Source organism: Mustelus asterias, chromosome 4 (genome assembly GCF_964213995.1).
Source record: "Mustelus asterias chromosome 4, sMusAst1.hap1.1, whole genome shotgun sequence".
In the NCBI taxonomy this organism is placed as follows: Eukaryota; Metazoa; Chordata; class Chondrichthyes; order Carcharhiniformes; family Triakidae; genus Mustelus; species Mustelus asterias.
Window position 1 is genome coordinate 83,488,855 of NC_135804.1, and position 18,703 is coordinate 83,507,557.

Consider the following 18,703-nt stretch of genomic DNA (forward strand, 5'->3'; position numbering starts at 1 on the left):
CTGAATAAATCAAGTTTTCATTATATGGGAATTTTCGCCGTATCCCCACCTGATATTTTAGCACAGGTGAAGAGATTAACAAATCGGCTTAACATATTTGAATTAATTTGAAGACTTCATCTGAAATTTGTATTTTCTTTCAAATGTGTTTTTTTATAGTCACCTGATCTAAATTATATCCATGGTGATGCACATCAATAACTTGGAAAATGTTATATTCACACTGAACAAGGCTGCATGACTCCAATCTTAATTGGTTGCCTATGTGAAAGCAAAATACTGTGGATGCTGGAAATCTGAAATAAAAACTGAAAATGCTGGAAAACTCAGCAGGTCTGGCAGCATCTGTGGAGAGAGAAACAAAGTTAATGTTTCGAGTCCGTATGAGTTACAGGTGCTGCCAGACCTGCTGAGTTTGTCTAGCATTTTCTGTTTTGATAGGGTGTCTACCTGTCTCATCAAGATTCAGCCCAGATTCTCTCTTGAACTGCCTGGCAATACTGTCACTGAATCATAGGATCCATCATGTCAGTTTTAACTCCACAGTGTATATTTTTGCATTTGATGGGTTCCCACGGAAACTCAGCCAGCTAGCGAGGATACAAGAGCAAACTATAGGAACAGGTAGGTCCAATCACAAACTCTGGTTTGAAGGGGGTGGTGAGGTGGGTGAGGGGTTGTGGAGGGTAGAATCTGATGCCTGGGGTCTTTTCATGGGGTTGAGATTGGGAAGCCAGGAGAGTCAGGAGGTTGCGGTCCTGCTGTAAAAGCATTGAGCATCTTCCGAAAGCTGTCCTCATCTCCTTTTAGCTGCTGGGGGTTGGAACCACACCATCCACTGTTAACCAGGTTGAATCAGAGTCTGCCAGCCTCCTCAACATATAGCCATGCCACCTCTGAGAGTCGATAGGCTGGAAGTTCCCTGTCCCATTGGTGGCACCTCGCTCATGTGCTCATTCTTCACATGGTGAACAGTATCACTGGTTGTTTAACTATGGGAGTCATTGGTTGGGTCTGTTCCAACTCTCACTAAATATTCCCTTGTGGGCTCTGTTCAGCAAGGTGGGAGATGGGTGTCACTGCATTTCAAGCATGCGCAAAATTCCTAATCAACCTTCCCCATCTCCCCAGCATTCAATCATCACAGCCTGACTACTGAGGAAGTCACTTGCTTTTCAATTGTGTTAACTTTGGATTGCTCCCTTTGGGGTAGTCACGTCGTCAGTCTCATTTCAACGGGAAGCGGTCTTGGATGCTCAAAGGCAGTAGAACTCAAGAGACCAATTAGCACACTCGCTCTGAGGTGTGGACAGCCTTCCTGGAGGCCAGTTTGAGCTTACTGAGAGTTTAGTGCAACTCCGACTTCAAGTAAGTCTTCAAATGTAAGCGTTAAAATGATCAGGTTTTTACTCGACTTTGTATCTGCATTAACGTACATTCACTCTGCACAACAGGATGATTCTTTTACACTTTCCACAATCAACTGCATTTCAAGAAACATATCAGAAGGAAAAGATTTACCTTTCTGTCTCCCCAATAATAGAATCCCCTGCTCGCTGCAACAACAAAAGATGGAAAGAGGAAAAAAAAGGTGTGTTAAAGTCTTTACCAGAAATTAAACAAACCCAATTTCCCATCATCAAACATTCAATGAGGGTGTTTTGACATACCTGAAATGTGAGGTCACAAACTACTGCAGGTATGAACAGCACTTACTGTAGTTAAGCAAGCTGAAACGGCACAGCAAAATACTTGCCTGCTACGTCTACATGCTCACGTTTACCTTCCTCCAAGTGCTGAACTTCATTGTAGTGTTAATGTAAGCTAATGACTACTAAATAAACTTTAGGTTTGACACTCAGACCTACTGACAACGGGTTTGATCTATTTTTAGTCAGACATTAGTGTGACAGAGGGTTGTGGGCTTCCCCGCCCACAATTTTGTTTTTCAGACTCGTGACCACAGTGACAATACCAGATTCTCATCCTTTCAAAACTAAACTCACAGCAGCTGATTGAAGAGTTGTAGAATGGTGGAACTGAAGAAAATGGACTAATACATGCCCAATATATTAATTCAGACAAGTTTTCTGGGTTCTTTTATTCACACAAAAACATTCCCTCTCCAGTCTTACAGAAATAAATTCCTAATGAACTTGCCCAATGGAACAATATCCTGCTAATTTGATTGACTAAACTGAGTCTTGAAGTTGTTTGCTTAACCTTGTTTCTTGGGAGAAAAATGTCTATGCTCTGATTTTCTTGTGAATTTTACTTATCTTATGCCGAATCCAAGAAGGTTTCATGTAAGAATTTGCCTTTAACCAAGAAAAGATGGAAAGCTAACCAAACTGTTAGTGACATGAATCACATAATCTGTGAACTAACTGTGATCATTAAAACCAGTTCAACTAAACTTATATCAAATCAATTTTTTTTTGCATTGCATTACATGTGGAAGAATGATTTGAGAATATTTCCTCGGAGATGAGTAAAGGCTCCAAATATTGACACTTCCCATTCAAAGTTGCAAGGTGAAGAGTAGATGGGGAAGAAATACTTGAAAGAGTCTGGAAATCACTCATTATTTCAACACAAGGGAGTAAGTGATTGAGGAAAAGTGGAAATCCAGTCAGGCTAGAAACTTCTCAAGCTGGCTGAATCCTTACGATAATTGGATGACATTTTTTAAAAAGGCCATACAACCCCTAGAGATCTAAAGGGTCCTTAGTTGGTAGATTTGACATTTACACTTATGATTTGCACTAGTTCCAGACTGAGCTTGGAAATTACCAAGAGTCAGGTTTCCAGTTCTTGTGCCAAAGTGCTTCCTTTACCATTTCCATGGAGGCATTAACCCACTCATTTTAAACAGGTTAATATTCTTCTGCTAAAAATTGACAGAAAAATTGAGCATTTGTATGATAATAGTAGTTTCTAAGCTATTAATGTTTTCATTGTGCCTATTATGCAAGAATATATGAAAGCATTAAGAACAGGCAAAGGGTCCAGCATGCTGAATTTCACACTTCCTAATAGCAACTTCTGCATTATTCCATGATTTCACACTCCTTATCCAGAACCATGCCCTTGGCATGAGAATTGGAGAATCGGGATTACAGCATAGTCTTATCTCACCCCACTCCCCCTTTGAGCATAACCTCTACAGCTGAAAGCTCAGGATTATGTTGTAAAAGCACCTGTGGTACCACAGTGTAAGCAATTATATTGGCATATCTAACAAGTTTGTAATAATTATCATTCATTTTACATCATTCAGATGAGACGAAGGCTATATCTTCCCAATCAAATATTGATCTATAATTGTTACTGTTCATACAACAGCATAAAGAGTGGGTAAGGGGAACAAAATCTCATACACTAAGTATTGTATACAATACATATTATACATGTGTACAATATATATCAAAAATAATAGTGAGTAAAGTTCAATTATGCAGTTTATTTAATTAGCGAATGCAAAGTCCCTAAAGCTAAGCAATTTCTTCCGGTCTTGCTGTGTTGAGTGCGGATCGGCCTCTGCTGAGTATGTGGATTGGACACTTTTCTATGATGTGGTGCACAGTTTGCTCTCTCCCACAGGCACATAGGGGGCTGGCACTAATATCCATCTGCAGAGAATACAAGCAGGGGCCCTGGACGGTCCTGAACCTGTTGAGAGTGGACCACTCTTTCCTTGGAAGGTTAAAAACAGGCAGCTGTGCAGTAAACACAATAATTATGGATTTTTAAAACACTGTACACTATGTGGTAAAGTGCCTGTTTAAAATGGTGAATTAATGGTGAAATGAATTTTGAAAGTAATTCCTAATTTTTTTAAATTGTCAGTTAAAAGGTATTTAAGAGTCATTTACCATTTCTTCTCAAAAGTTTTGACTTACTCCTTTTGATTTTTTTTTAACTAACCCCTGAGCTAATCCTAACTTGGGTTTGCTGTGGGGTTATGATCAGAAATCAGATCACACCATAACCAAGGGATTGGGAAATAAGCCATCACTTATTCAAAAAAAATCTAAAGACCTGTTTATGGAGGTAACAGGAAAAACCAGTGCTATTTGAAATAATGTAAGAACGAAAGTTGCTCACTATTTCAACATTAAGCCTGCCAATAGGTGTTTCCCTTTGGAAACAAAGTTGCATTTATATAGCGATTTTAATGTAAATAGAACATCCCAAGATGCTTTAAAACCTTACAAGGCAGAAATTTGTCAATGAGCAACATAAGGAGGTATTAGGCCTGATGACCAAAATCTTGGTCAGAGGTAGGTGGTAGGAAGATGGAAAGATTTAGAGAGAGAGTTCTGCACCTTTAGTCATGCTCTCCAATGGTGGAGCAATTAAAATTGTTCAAGAAGCCCGAAATGCAGAATTGGCAGAGCACAGAGATTTCAGGGCTGTATGTAGGTCAGTGAGTGCAGAGATGAGTGAGTTTTGGTGCATGTTACAACAGAAGATCAAACAGAAGATCAGTCCAAAGATGTGTGGCTTAGGTTGATTGGCCGTGCTAAAATTGCCCCTTAGTGTCTTGAGATGGGTAGGTTAGAGGGGTTAGCGGGTAAATATGTAGGGATATGGGGGTAGGGCCTGGGGGTGCTTGTGGTCGGTGTAGACTCGATGGGCTGAATGGCCTCTTTCTACACTGTAGGGTTTCTATGATTTCTTTCTATGAGAATTGGAACAAGGGAGATTGGTCAGGAGTGTGCTAGAATAGTCAGGTTTAGAGATAACAAAGCAATGGATGAGGGATACTACAGTAGAAAAGCTGAGGTCTGGCTGACTCAGATGATATTAGAGATGGGAACAGTTGGTCTTAGTAATGGTCATAGAAATCATCATAGAAACCATAGAAACCCTACAGTACAGAAAGAGGCCATTCGGCCCATTGAGTCTGCACCGACCACAATCCCACCCAGGCCCTAACCCCATATCCCTACATAATTACCCGCTAATCCACGCATTCCAGGACACTAAGGGGCAATTTTAGCACAGCCAATCAACCTAATCCGCACATCTTTGGACTGTGGGAGGAAACCGGAGCACCCGGAGGAAACTCACGCAGACACGAGGAGAATGTGCAAACTCCACACAGACAGTGACCCAAGCCGGGAATCGAACCCAGGACCCTGGAGCTGTGAAGCAGCAGTGCTAACCACTGTGCTACCGTGCCGCCCGTGCTACCGTGCCGTGGTATGGATATGTAATAGGAAACTCATCCTGGTGCCAAATGTAACACCCACAAGTAGCCTGTAAATGTAATGTCATTTCTAGATTGTAGAACCATCAATGTTCACAAGACAAAGGCCAATTGTCCTCCTGGTGCTGACATTCAGACCTACTGACAATGCGTTTGATTTATTTTTAGTCAGAAGTTAGTGTGATGGAATTTTGTGGAGTTTCCCCACCCACAACTTGTGACACACCAACAATACCAGATTCTCAATCTTTCAGTACTAGATTCACAGCAGCTGATTTGAAAGTTATAGAAGGGTGGAACTGAAAGAAAATGCACTAATAGATGCCCAATGTATTCATTTAGATGAGTTGTCTGGGTTCTCCTCTTCACACTAAAGCACTCCCTCTCCAGTCTTACAGGAACAAATTCCTAATCAACTTACAATATCCTGTTTATTTGATTGACTAAACTGACTTTAGGAAGTGTCTACCTAACCTTGTTTCTTGTGCCTGTGTGATTCTTTCATATCCCAATTTCAAAATAATTCCGATCTCTCCCTATGGCTCTCGAAACTTCCATTGGTTCAAATCCTTATTCATTTCCCTTATGTTGGTATCAGCAGAGGCTGTGGGATAATGTGCCAGTACCTGTAGTGCGTTTAAAGAACAGGGTCATTATCTGCTGGAGGTCTTGGAAGTGTATCATCTTTTGCAGAGGTTTTTGAGAGTGTGCCATTATGTTCAAAAGTGCTACAGACATAGAAAACAAAATGGAATACAATCACACCACAGCCTTAACAATGGAGGGTTGCACCCTCACAGAGGTTAAACAGACTGCTGATGCATAATCTTATTACTGACCACTCTGATATTAAGTTGACCTTTGCTTCATTTTAGAGTAATTTGGAACCCCCGTCGAATAGCAGGGCAATGGCTGACTTCCTAAATAATTTAGACATCCCATCTCTAGATGCAAACATGCGCAGTGACTTGCATGATCCTTTGTGTCTGGATGAGATAACGAACTGTATTAAATTAATGCAAAGTGGCGAGGCTTCAGGCCCCGACTTTCCTATTGACTTTTATTAAAAGTTCCCTACTCAACTTGCTCCTTTATTACCAGAAATGTTCAATGACTCATTATCTCAAGGTTCTCTGTCTCCAACACTGACTCAAGCTTCCATCTCGCTTATACTCAAAAAGGACAGAGAGCCTAGAGAATGAGGCTCAGATCTGCCTATTTCTCTTTTAAATGCAGATGTAAAGCTGTTAGCTAAAGTATTAGCATGCCATTTGGAGCCTAGTCTTCCTGATATAATATGATGATCAAATTGGCTTTATTAAGAGGCACCAATTATTTTCAAATGTATGCCATCTTCTTGACATCATACTTTCCCCAACTGCCTCGACTAACCCTGAAGTTGTTGTCTCTCTAGACAGGGCTTTTGACTGGGTTGAGTGGGATTATTTGGCCAAAATTCTCTGGTCGTTCATGCTGGCGGGATTCTCCGGTCCATCAGCGGCAGACCCCCTGCCACGGGTTTCCCTGTGGCGTGGGATGGTTTCAATGGGAATTCCCATTGACAGCGGTGGGACCAGAGGATCCTGCCACCAGCAAATGGCGTGCCACCTCCCACCACTGAGAAAAATGCTGAGGAGAAGCCAAGAATCTCGCCCTTTGTTTACGATTTTAGGTGAATTTGGATTTGGTTTAAAAATTATTTCATGGATTCGCCTTCTCTATATCTGCCCCACCGCAAGTGTACACATTAACTCTATATACTCAAAATACTTCCCCCTATCCAGAGGAACACGTCAGGGGTGCCCTTTGCCCCCTCTCTCCTTTTCTTTGGCAATAGAATCCCTGTCTCTAGCCTTAAAGTCATAAACACAGTTAAAGGATATCTACCAAACTGGTGTGGAACACCATGGGTGGAATTTTATGGCTGCTTTATGCCCATTTTGCAGCGGTTGCAGCGATTTTACGACACCCGGATTTCTGGCGCGGTCAGCCTCTCACCGGAAATGGGTGAGGGGCTGATTAATTTATTTAAATTTATTAAAATTGTGATTTGCATGTGTTTAGCGAGCCCGGCGCTCAATCATCCGGGCTTGCTTGCCTTTATGGCCTCGCCAAGAAAGGTTCTCTCAGGCGAGGAAAACACCTGCTCCCCATGAATGGTGTCTGTTTATTTCCTGGAGGGGAGCTGCTGCATTCTATTGTCTTGTACTTTGTTTGTCTGCTCATTGTCCCTTTTTGAAAACAAATACAATTAATAAGCATGTCTTTCTAGATGACAGTTCCAGCAGAGGGGAGTGTTCTGTCACTGACTTGGTTCATTTCATTTTTACAAATGTCTGACCACTCGTAGTGTTTCATCATTACAGCATCACAACAGGGTTTTGACCAGCATGTGTCTGCAGCCCTAAGCCGGCAATAGATATATTTTTAATTGATGTACCACAATTGTTCATTGCATTGTCTGCAACCCCTCTTTATCGGCTGCGTATGAAACTTGAGTGTATTGTGGTAGAAAGCAAACATTGTGCAAACTCTCCACAGACAGTGACCCAAGCCAGGAATCAAACCCGGGTCCCTGGCATTGTGAGGCAGCAGTGCTAACCACTGTGCCACCCATTTATTGTACTAACCTCCCTCAACCCTGTACTAGACACTCGACTACCTCCCACCCTCCACGGGACTGCCCCAACGCCCTCCACGGGACACACCCCCAACTCCACATGGGGCCGCTCCAGACTACACCTCTTCCCATCTACCTGATCTTCATTTCAACAGACACCTCACCCCACCTAGCCAAATCCTCTCCTTCCCCCCCGACTCCCCAACCTCATAGACTGGCCCCCACTGACTGGTTTCTCCTCAACTAGCTGACAACCCTGACAACATCTGGACTCACCCTCCACCCGCCTGATTACCTGACCCCTCCCCCCAACTGACCCCCATACCCCCACCCCTGACTACCCTAAGCTCCCAAATGATCTCCCTGACTACCCTTCTGTCCCTGGCTCACCTCTCTGACTGACCCCCCTCCATGAGTGACCCTAACTGACCTCCCTCCATGACTGACTCTGACTGAGACCGCTCGCTACCCCTCCCCCCGCCCCGAGTCTGAGTCGGAAGGTCGGGCAACCACCTGGATCTTTTTATGGAAACCCATCTGATTCACCCACTTAACTTCCTTTAGGAAAGGGAATCTGCCATTGAGTAACCCAGTTCATTTTTCATTAATGAAAAGAATTTTTGCACATATAGCAAGGATAATTTCCTCTGCCAGGCTTCCAATTCTGACATGAGTATAAGTAAATCATTTGATTTAAAAAAATATATATTCTTGGGATATGGGCATTGCTGGTCAAGTTTGGTATGCGATGGGATGTGGGCATTGCCCTGTTTTTGCTGCACTTCTGCTGAAATTTACTGGTATCAGAACACTCATAGACAGGAACTGAAACCATGCCTTGTTTTGAGTGGAACGCATGACATCACAGATCATAGCCTCTAAAGGCAAAGGTTAGGTTTTGTGAATTTTCCACGAAGACCAATTTAAATAATTACATCTGAACTCACCCGCCTTACTTAATACTGCCGTTTGCACTTGCAGATTCTTGTCATTGGGCCATTTCAGACGGTCATCAAGTTTCATGTGGAAATTTGAATGTGGCGTCAATAGAAATATCACTTCATTTACAGCCATGATGGGGGCAGTTTAATGTGGGTGAGTGTGCACGGATTTGGATGCACATTCTGGAGAATGGGGTTGTCAATTTCAATGTGTTAATTGCCCAAATATCGCAAAATGGCTTTTGGAATTTAACTGTGGGTCCACAGCTAGCTGCCATTGTGTATCAGTGGTTAGGATTCGGTACACTTACTGCCAAGGCTCGGATTCGATTCCCGGTCAGGAAAATCAACAGTTGGTCCACAGGTTTTCCCGGCTTCCTGGAACTCATCAGCGCAAGCAAGCAAGATCCTGTGGCAACTGAGGGGGTTGAAGAAGTCTTAGGGAGATATGCCAATAGGTGCAGACAACTCACAACTGCTTCCTTACCTCATTGTGTGACAAGTTTGTCCACAGTACTTGTGCTGAGAGATTACTTCAATAAATTTGGTGATGACATCTACATTTTGGAGGTTTGTGCAGCTGATCAGCAGGGTGCTGCTTATGTTGGGACTCATCAGTACCGAAGCAGCGAGAGTCTGGTGCTTACATGCCTGCTGCACCACAGGACAGAGGGGCCTAGCAGCAGAAGAGGTGCAGCTCACTGACCTCTGAGCTGCACCATTCTCTGAACACTGGGTCTGCTGGGAGAGGATAACCTTCCTCGACGTGTCAGAGTATCAGCGTCTCAGGAGGTGGCAGACATTTTCAGCCTGCTAGAACAAGACCTGTTGCAGTGTGGGCTTTGCAGCTTTGATGTGGAGATGCCGGCGTTGGACTGGGGTAAACACAGTAAGAAGTCTCACAACACCAGGTTAAAGTCCAACAGATTTATTTGGTAGCACAAGCCACTAGCTTTCAGAGCGCTGCTCCTTCATCAGGTGAGTGTGATTTCAGTTCACAAATAAGGCATATAAAGACACAAACACAAACTTTGAGTTTGTGTCTTTATATGCCCTGTTTGTGAAATGAAATCCCACTCACCTGATGAAGGAGCAGCGCTTCGAAAGCTAGTGGCTTTTGCTACCAAATAAACCTGTTGGACTTTAACCTGGTGTTGTGAGACTTCTTACTGTTTTTGCAGCTTTACCAGTAGCTGTCAACCTCTTCTTCTGGTTCATTCCGTGGCTCTGTAGGAGCTCCTAGTGTGTTGCCCTCAAATGTATTAGCAAGCTGGCTGATAGTTTGTTTGCCAGGTCGGCAAATATGTCAACTTTTCCTGCTGTGGTGACGATTAGAATGAGTGGGCACTCAGGTTTGTGTCTCTGGGCTGGTTTCCCCACAGGTGTATATAGATTTTTTAATTTATGTATTCATGAGATGTGGGCATCATTGGCAAGACCAGCATTTGTTGCACTTCCCCAAATGAGATCCCCACAATCGAATGCCTTACTAGATTATTTCAGAGGCAATTGAATATCAACCACATTGCTATGGATCTGGAGACACATGTAGGCCAGACCGGGTAAGAATGACATAGGAAATGCCTCACACACAAGTCTGATCAATGTAGCCTGTAGAGAGGGGTCTATTTTTTTATGTTTTTTACCACCCAGATTTACAGAAGAATATGGCGGCTATCCAACGTGTTCATTAACATGACTTGGGGTTGTGCTAATTCAAAACCAGCAGAGAAAAAATGACACAAAAGCCACCTGTTTCTGGTTTCCAGAAACAGTTACCCCACTACTGACATGAGATAAAGCTGTGGGGAAAAAGCCTGGATTGCAACAGTCTGCATATGATCCTTTCACTTCTAAAAACACACATTTGAATCAAGGCCAAATTGACAAGGATGAAAATCTCTTTACAGCTTGCAAGGTGCTGGACTGGGACTGTTGCCTGCTGATAATGAAGTGGGACCACTTTACAAAAGTTATGTTGTTGGCTCTGTGCCATTGTGCAACCAGGAAAAATGGAGTTCTGTACATGCAGAGGCAGAGCCCCACTCAATGGCTTCATAACGCCAGTGGGACTTATTGGATTTTATATTACTGTTAACATAGGAATTAGGAGCAGAAGTAGACAAATTCAGCCCTTCGAACCAGCTTCGCCATTCAATCAGATCATGGCTGATGTCTCCCTGGTCTCAAATCCACCTCCCCACTTGTTCCCCATATCCCCTTATCCGTTTTTAAAATTAGAAATATATCTATCTCCTTCTTGAAACCATTCAACGATTCAGACTCCACTGCGCTATGGGGCAGCGAGTTCCACAAATTCACTACTCTCTGCGAGAAGTACTTCCTCCTCATCTCAGTTTTAAATCTACCATCTCTCAACCTATTCCTGTGGTCTCTTGTTCGAGATTGCCCCACAAGAGGAAACATTTGGTCTACATTTACTTCATCAATCCCTTTTAAAATTTTATATACCGCAATCAGATTGCCTCTGATCCTTCTAAAGTCCAGCGAGTATAAGCCCAAACTGTTTAATCTCTCCTCATTCATCAACCCTTTTATTCCCGGAATCAATCTGGTGAACCTCCTCTGAACTGCCTCCAATGCCACCACATCCTTCCTCAAATAAGGAGACCAAAATTGGACAGAATACTCCAGATGTAGTTTCACCAACACTGTATACAATTGCAACAACATTTTTCTACTTTTATACTCTGGTCCCTTTGCAATAAATGCAAACATCCTCTTTGCCTTTTTTATTACATGCTGCACCTGCATACTGACTTTCTGAGATTCATAAACCGAGGTCCTTCTGCCTAGATGCATTTTGAATCTGCTTTCCATTTGCCTTTCTATTTTTTCTGCCAGAATGCACAACCTCACACTTATCCACATTAAAGTCTATCTGCCAAATTTTGGCCCGTTCTCCTAGCCTTTCTATATCTGTCTGCAACATCTTTATATCCTCTTCACTACTTGCTTTCCCACCTATTTTAGTATCATCCGCAAATTTTACTATGTTACACTCTGTCTCTGCTTGCAGATCATTTATATGTCCAACCAATGATGCCTAGGAAGGTCTCAGGTGGTCCACTGTAGTTAAAAAGTAACTGGATGCTGTCCATGCCTCATAGTAGTTATCCATCTATGAAATATACATACCACTCACTGTCATTAAACTGCATATTATTGGTTACAACTGATGAGACTTTGCAGAGCAAATTTGATGGGGGCATTAAAACCAGTGCAACCCAATCACAACTTTCCGCTTTTCCAATTTTCTCACAACAGATTGCACTGAAAATTGCAGTCTATCTTTCCCATTCTCTCGTTGATATTTCTGCTGGGACTTGATAACAGAAGCGGAGTCTTGCAAAATGTACCTTTACATCTGACTGTAAACCTTGTGTTCTAGGTGTTCTAACACTCACTGAAATATTGGGCAGCAACGACCTGGTACATCCAGCTGCAGGAGCTGTGTGGGACAGCAAAGGGCATCTTGCCAAATGGTTTACACATATATCAAAGGCAGGATATCAATGTGGGATTTATTAACTTCCAGTGGCCAGTAAGATTTTCTACTCTAATATAAAAGCAAAATACTATGGATCCTGGAATCCGAAACAAAAACGCAAAATGCTGGAAAAATTCAGCATCAGTGGAGAGAGAAAATAGAGTTGACATTTCGAGTCTGTGTGACTCTTCTTTCGATTTTTTACTCATCTGACTGTGTGGTTTTCAACTGTACATAAAATGATTTTGGCTCTGCAATTGGAAGGTTCATTGAATTTGATAGTTTAAGTACTGGTACATGGCAAATTCTATGCTTGATGATCAGGAATTATGTCTTCATGCAGAATGACTAATAGAATAAGACACTGGAGGTGGAAAATGGGCTCATTCATGAGGCAATTAGATACCATGATGAAGGGATCACAGATTTCAGTAGAAGGATGAGCTGAGGGAGAGACTGTCGTCCTCAACTGAACTTTATATCAGGATTGCCACAAGAGGAAAAAAAAACACGGACTGCCTTTCCAGCAGCAAACAGTGTGGTTTCTCTCTGCAAAGACCATTTGCAGCACTGACAGCAATTCCAATTATCTGCAGGTTGCTAAGCAATTCAGTATGATCAAAGCTTAGCCACCCTTGACACCTCCTGTTGGTGGGGCCAGCACAAAATCATTTCAGCAGCAGCACCTTCATCCCACACAGTTAAATCTCTGCCTTACATAATCTAATGTAGTTTGGAATTGGGAGTTTTATCATCAGCCGGGAGTTGTCAAGTTGGCATGTAGCTGGGTGGGGAATACTGGCCTGAAAACGACTGTTCCTGGTGTTAATGGATTAGCTCTCGATCCATTTGTGTGAGATTTACCTGGCCTCAGCGCAGATCCGAAACCCTTTTCAGAAAGCCACAAAAACACAGCAAGTGCTCAGCTGTTCAAAATGAGCAAAAGTAAGCTTCAGGGGTAAATTTCCGATTTTGAATTCCTGGAGAGGAGCTTCGCGTGACATGTGCAAATATGAGAAATTTACTTGTGTACAACACGTGCCCAAATTCCTGACATAACACCTCCCAGAAGGAAATAACAGTTAAATTTGCTACTGGTCCAAACTGGTTTTGTATACTCTAAAATGGAACTTCAGTTCAGGCCAGTCTCGAGTCATTTCCACGTTTTACTGGTTTATCCTTCTGGGAAACAATTGCGCCAGGCGATATCTTCTGATGGGAACATGGGGTCAGAAAATGACCCCAAAATACTTTTCAAGAGGTAGTAAGACCGTTCTTTAATGATCCAGGAAGCTTGTCCAGTTCTCAGCTGAGTCACACAGTCTAGAATATCAGAATTATAGAGTCACATAGCTACAGTTTGCCTCAGCTGGATCCAACACAAAAGTCGAAATATCGAACTAATTTCTCACTCCTGATCACTATCCAGTGACCACCCTCTCCTCCTGGATGGTGCTTGATAGGAAAATGTTTATCTGTAACTGAGTGGCTACCTGACACTCACCACCAAGGTTCACATAAGTAAACTAGTCAGTGGAATTGGGCACCAGAAGCTGTTGTGAGCAAATTGATTGCACAAACTCTTAACGTCCATTCTTTGCATCTCAACCCTTTAACTTGAATGGACCAATGCATCTGTTACAATACCGAAAAGTCAATACGAGTTCAATAAATGTTGGTCTGATAATACTGATCCCAGTAATTCCTAAGCTAATGAGTCACTATTAGAATACAAGGCAGGTAAATTGTCTGTATGCCTGAGAAAATTTAAATTTAAACCATTTTAGAAATAATCAGTGTTTCAAATCTCATTGTTAAGCAGATTTAGCTGTACCTCTTTGATTTGATTAGAACAGACAATTGTTTAAATATCCTGTACACAGTACCTGCTGGTAGCAATTTCAAAAGGCAATGCTGTGATTCTGAATACTAAGGGACTAAATTACTGTCATAGCTAATTGTTTAAATGCAAGTGTCAGGCATAAGCCAATGTCACAATCTTCATAGCAGTACACCCACTCAATATGGACTCCAAATGACATACAAACCTCTGTAATTATTTCACCACTATATGCTTCAAACACATATTCAACAACACAGGAAAATACCCTTGGGTGCTCATGCATCTTAGCATGTATCCATCAACCAGCAGATGTTAACAGTTTGTTACAGATGCCCAACAGTTTTGAAAAGGGGAGTTAATGAAGCCAGTTATTTCATGCTGGGTATTTCTGACCTTTTGCCAACAATCCCGAATATCTAGAGTGAATCTACATTTAAGCTTTCAAACAAATAAAATGAATGAAAAACCATTTCAACTCTGTGACCAGCTACGCCACACTTCAAAACAAACTCTCTGCCAAGCTGAAAGTCTCAACTCTGCTGACCAACAGATTAAATATCCAATCCTTCCTGCAAAATGGTTTGTGTACATAAAATTCAGTCCCTCTTTCAACTACCATCTTGCCCTACATCGAGAGAAGCTGACATTGGTCATGCATCACAGAGATGGTTAGAAAGCTGAAGGAGTGCGTGCAACCAACCTGTATCAGAGACAGATGGCACTGCCTACAACCAACGGGCTGACTCAATCAACTTCTCTGCCCTACCTCCTTCCTGACTATTATGGAATCGACTGCAGCATCAGCCGCTGTTTCTACCTGCATAATGATCAGGGAACTGTCCCATCAGTTAACAAGACCAGCATTCTGGTATTCCCTCCCTAAGCCTCCCAGACCTTCTAACTCATTCTTGTCTCCTAAGGCACCCCTTAAGACCTATCACTTTGACCAAGCTTTTAGTCATATGTTCTTGCATTCTAATAAAATACTATGATGCATTTGACCAATGTTACTGCAGTGCTTCATCACACAAAGCAAAGGGTAATTAATGAGATATTGGGCGCAGATTGGTTGCACACACTCCTTCAATTTTCTAACCATTTCCCTGCTGACTGAGTGCTCATGGAGGCCGGTTGCCTTGATTACTACCAGATATCAGATGAGTCAAGGGTCTGAAAGTAGTCAGAGGCGTAGTGGTGGATTTGGGTAGACTGACTGGGAGCACTGCCCATTTTCTTGGCATACCTTCTTTCATCTCCTGCCACTTCAAGCTTCAGATTATTTTCTGAGTCTTTAAAATCAATTCTCCTCCTCCGTTTTAATTCAACTTTCTAATTATCATAGCATTCTATATCTGACTGTTGGATGTCTTCTGTCTGGATGAGCCATCAGGAAAGTCTGCACTGTATGAGTTCCCTTTTCATGCTGCCTCTTTCTCAGTTTCAGTTTGTGTAAATGTTTCAGTTAAAGTTAACACTCCTGCAAACCAGTAGGTAATAAGTGCCATTTTAGGTTGCACTACCTTGCACAGTGACAAATGAAAAAAATCTGCAAAAAAAAAAGCTTCTTAAAAAACAGATCCAAGGTTTCATAAAAATGCCCTCAAAATAGAATAAAATAGTGAAAATGTATTGTCAAACTTTAAATATATCTAAACATATCAGGAAAGGATTGACAGATTGAGATTCTTTCTCCTTGAAAAAAGCTTAAGGGTGATCTAATAGAGGTTTTAGGTCACCCTTAATCTCCCTGCTGACTGAGTGCTCATGGAGACACTCCATGATTTTGGAAGATTTTGATAGAGTGGAAATAGAGAGAATGTTTACTTTTGTGAGGGAAAGCATGACTTGAGGCCATCAATATCAGATAGGCACCACGAAATCCAAGAGGAAATTCTGAAAAAAACTTCTGTGAGGAGTGGAACCCGCTACCACAAGGAACGGTTGAAGCAAACAATATTGACACATTGAAGGGCATACTAGACAAGCATACAAAGCAGAAGGAAATTAATGGTTATAATGATGGATTTAGATGAGGAAAGAAGGGAAACGGTTCAAGTGGAACATAATCACTGACATGAACTGTTTGGGGCAAATAGCCTGTTTCTGTGTCATATATGCTGGGTGGGATTTTCTGGGCTCCGTGGCGTATTTCACAGTGGCAGAGGCAGCCCACCATTGGCTGGTGGTGGGATCTTCCAGTCCCACCGCTGTCTATGGAGATTTGCATGCTCCATGCCCTCCACTGCCAGGGGACACACTGCTGGGTTTCACCATTGGCAGAACTGGAAGATCCCACTGGTGGGTAGAGCCAGAAAGATTTCACCCCTATGTTTAAAAAAAAACCTCTGCCCTTAAAAGTTCCATTGCATTTGAAGCTTCACTTAGGTACAACTCCAGATGGGAGAACTAGAGCACACTGTTCTTAAATGAACAGGGAAATCAATTGCACTCTTCTTAATTTACTTACTTGACATCATTGATTGCAAGAGCATTTTAGGCCAGTCCGAAAACTGAGTGTGGTGAGGAATTAGCACAGATCCAGCCATTGCCAGATTTCTGGATCTCCCTCAACGCTGTTCTAAATTTTTCATTCAAGCTTCTGGAGTTGGATTTGAACCATAAACCTTTGGAATCAAAAGCGGGTAGACTGCTCACTGAAGCACAGTTGGTACTACAGACTCATAATGCACTGAACCTAACAAGTCAAAAAGATTACGTCTTTCAATATTTTCCAACTTTTAATCGCTCCCATATTTTTAGAAGCATTAATGAATTCCTGAGAACTTGATCTCGTTTTGAAACTGATCATCAATTTTCCCTAATCTGTCTATTCCTGTGAAACATTTTAATCTCTTTTTCAAGGAGGACAGTCTTGGTTCATTCTAGAAAAGGCAATTTTGCATTAAACAAAGCAGCTTTTCTGAGTTTAAACTGGAGGCATGGACCAATGGTGTATCTTGGAACCATGTGCAGGCTAAGGCATAAATACAGCATTGTTTTAGTTATAATATTTTATTCATTCTCAGGATGTAGGAGTCTTTGGCAAGCTGGCATCTGGTGTCCTGTGAAATAGATCCACTTTCTTGAGCTATTAACAGTGATTTGATACAAAGGAGTGACTTGCTGGGCCACACCAAAGGACAGTTAAGATTTTGATATAAAACTGGAGCCACATGTAGGCCAGGCCGGGCGAGGGCCAGTTGAGTTTTTAGATCAATCTGACAGCTTCATGGTCACTTTTACTGATACCAGTTTTCTATTTGCAAAATTTTGAAAATTGAACTCAAACTGCCATGATGGGATTTGACATTACAGTTTCTGGATGATAAGTTCAGGAACATACCCACATGCCACAGAACATGAGGACGGAGCCCTCGAAGATTTTCTACATATGCAAAAATAAATTACACCAAATTACATTTTCTATTATAGACCTGTCAAACTTGTGGGTATTATCTCTGTGAACAGTCCATGTCCAAATGCAACAGGATCTGGAGAATATCTAGGCTTGGACTGACAAGTGGCATGTAACATTCACGCCACACAAGTGTCAGGCAATGGCCATTTCCATCAACAGAAAATCTAACCGTCGCTTGTTGACCTTCAATGGCATTGCCATCACCAAATCCTCCATTATCAATATCCTGTGTGTTATCATTGACCAGAAACTGAACTGCACCAGCCATAAAATACTGTGGCTACAAAAGTAGGTCAGAGGCTAGGAATTGGAAAGTTATCTCCAATTGCAACGGGATCTTGATCAATTGGGCCAGTGGCCTGATGAATGGCAGATGGAGTTTAATTTAGACAAATGTGAGGCGATGCATTTTGGTAGATTGAACTAGGGCAGGACTTACTCGGTTAATGGTAGGGCATTGGGGAGAGTTACAGAACAAAGAGATCTAGGGGTACATGTTCACAGCTCCTTGAAAGTGGAGTCACAGGTGGACAGAGTGGTGAAGAAGGCATTCGGCATGCTTGGTTTCATTGGTCAGAACATTGAATACAGGAGTTGGGACGTCTTGTTGAAGCTGTACAAGACATTGGTAAGGCCACACTTGGGATACTGTGTGCAATTCTGGTCATCCTGTTATAGAAAGGATATTATTAAACTAGAAAGAGTGCAGAAAAGATTTACTAGGATGCTACCGGGACTTGATGGATTGAGTTATAAGGAGAGACTGAATAGACTGGGACTTTTTTCCCTGGAGCGTAAGAGGCTGAGGGGTGACCTTATAGAGATCTATAAAATAATGAGGGACATAGACAAGGTAGATAGTCAATATCTTTTCCCAAAGGTAGGGGAGTCTAAAACTAGGGGGCATAGGTTTAAGGTGAGAGAGGAGAGATACAAAAGTGTCCAGAGGGGCAATTTTTTCACACAGAGGGTGGTGAGTGTTTGGAACAAGCTGCCAGAGGTAAGAGTAGAGGCGGGTACAATTTTATCTTTTGAAAAGCATTTGGATAGTTACAGTGGTACGATGGGTATAGAGGGATATGGGCCAAATGCGGGCAATTGGGATTAGCTTAGGGGTTTTAAAAAAAAAGGACGGCATGGACAAGTTGGGCCGAA

At 42.1% G+C, this 18,703-nt stretch overlaps 1 protein-coding gene across 1 annotated transcript in view; it reads right to left on the reverse strand.

The window, feature by feature from the left end:
• The window catches only part of LOC144492818 (connector enhancer of kinase suppressor of ras 2), a 751,457-nt gene that overhangs the window by 178,257 nt on the left and 554,497 nt on the right, over positions 1 to 18,703 (reverse strand). The window contains exon 15 of the mRNA XM_078211295.1: positions 1,522 to 1,556. Within this exon, the coding sequence (XP_078067421.1) occupies positions 1,522 to 1,556 (35 nt within the window). The remainder of the gene's footprint in view (positions 1 to 1,521; positions 1,557 to 18,703) is intronic.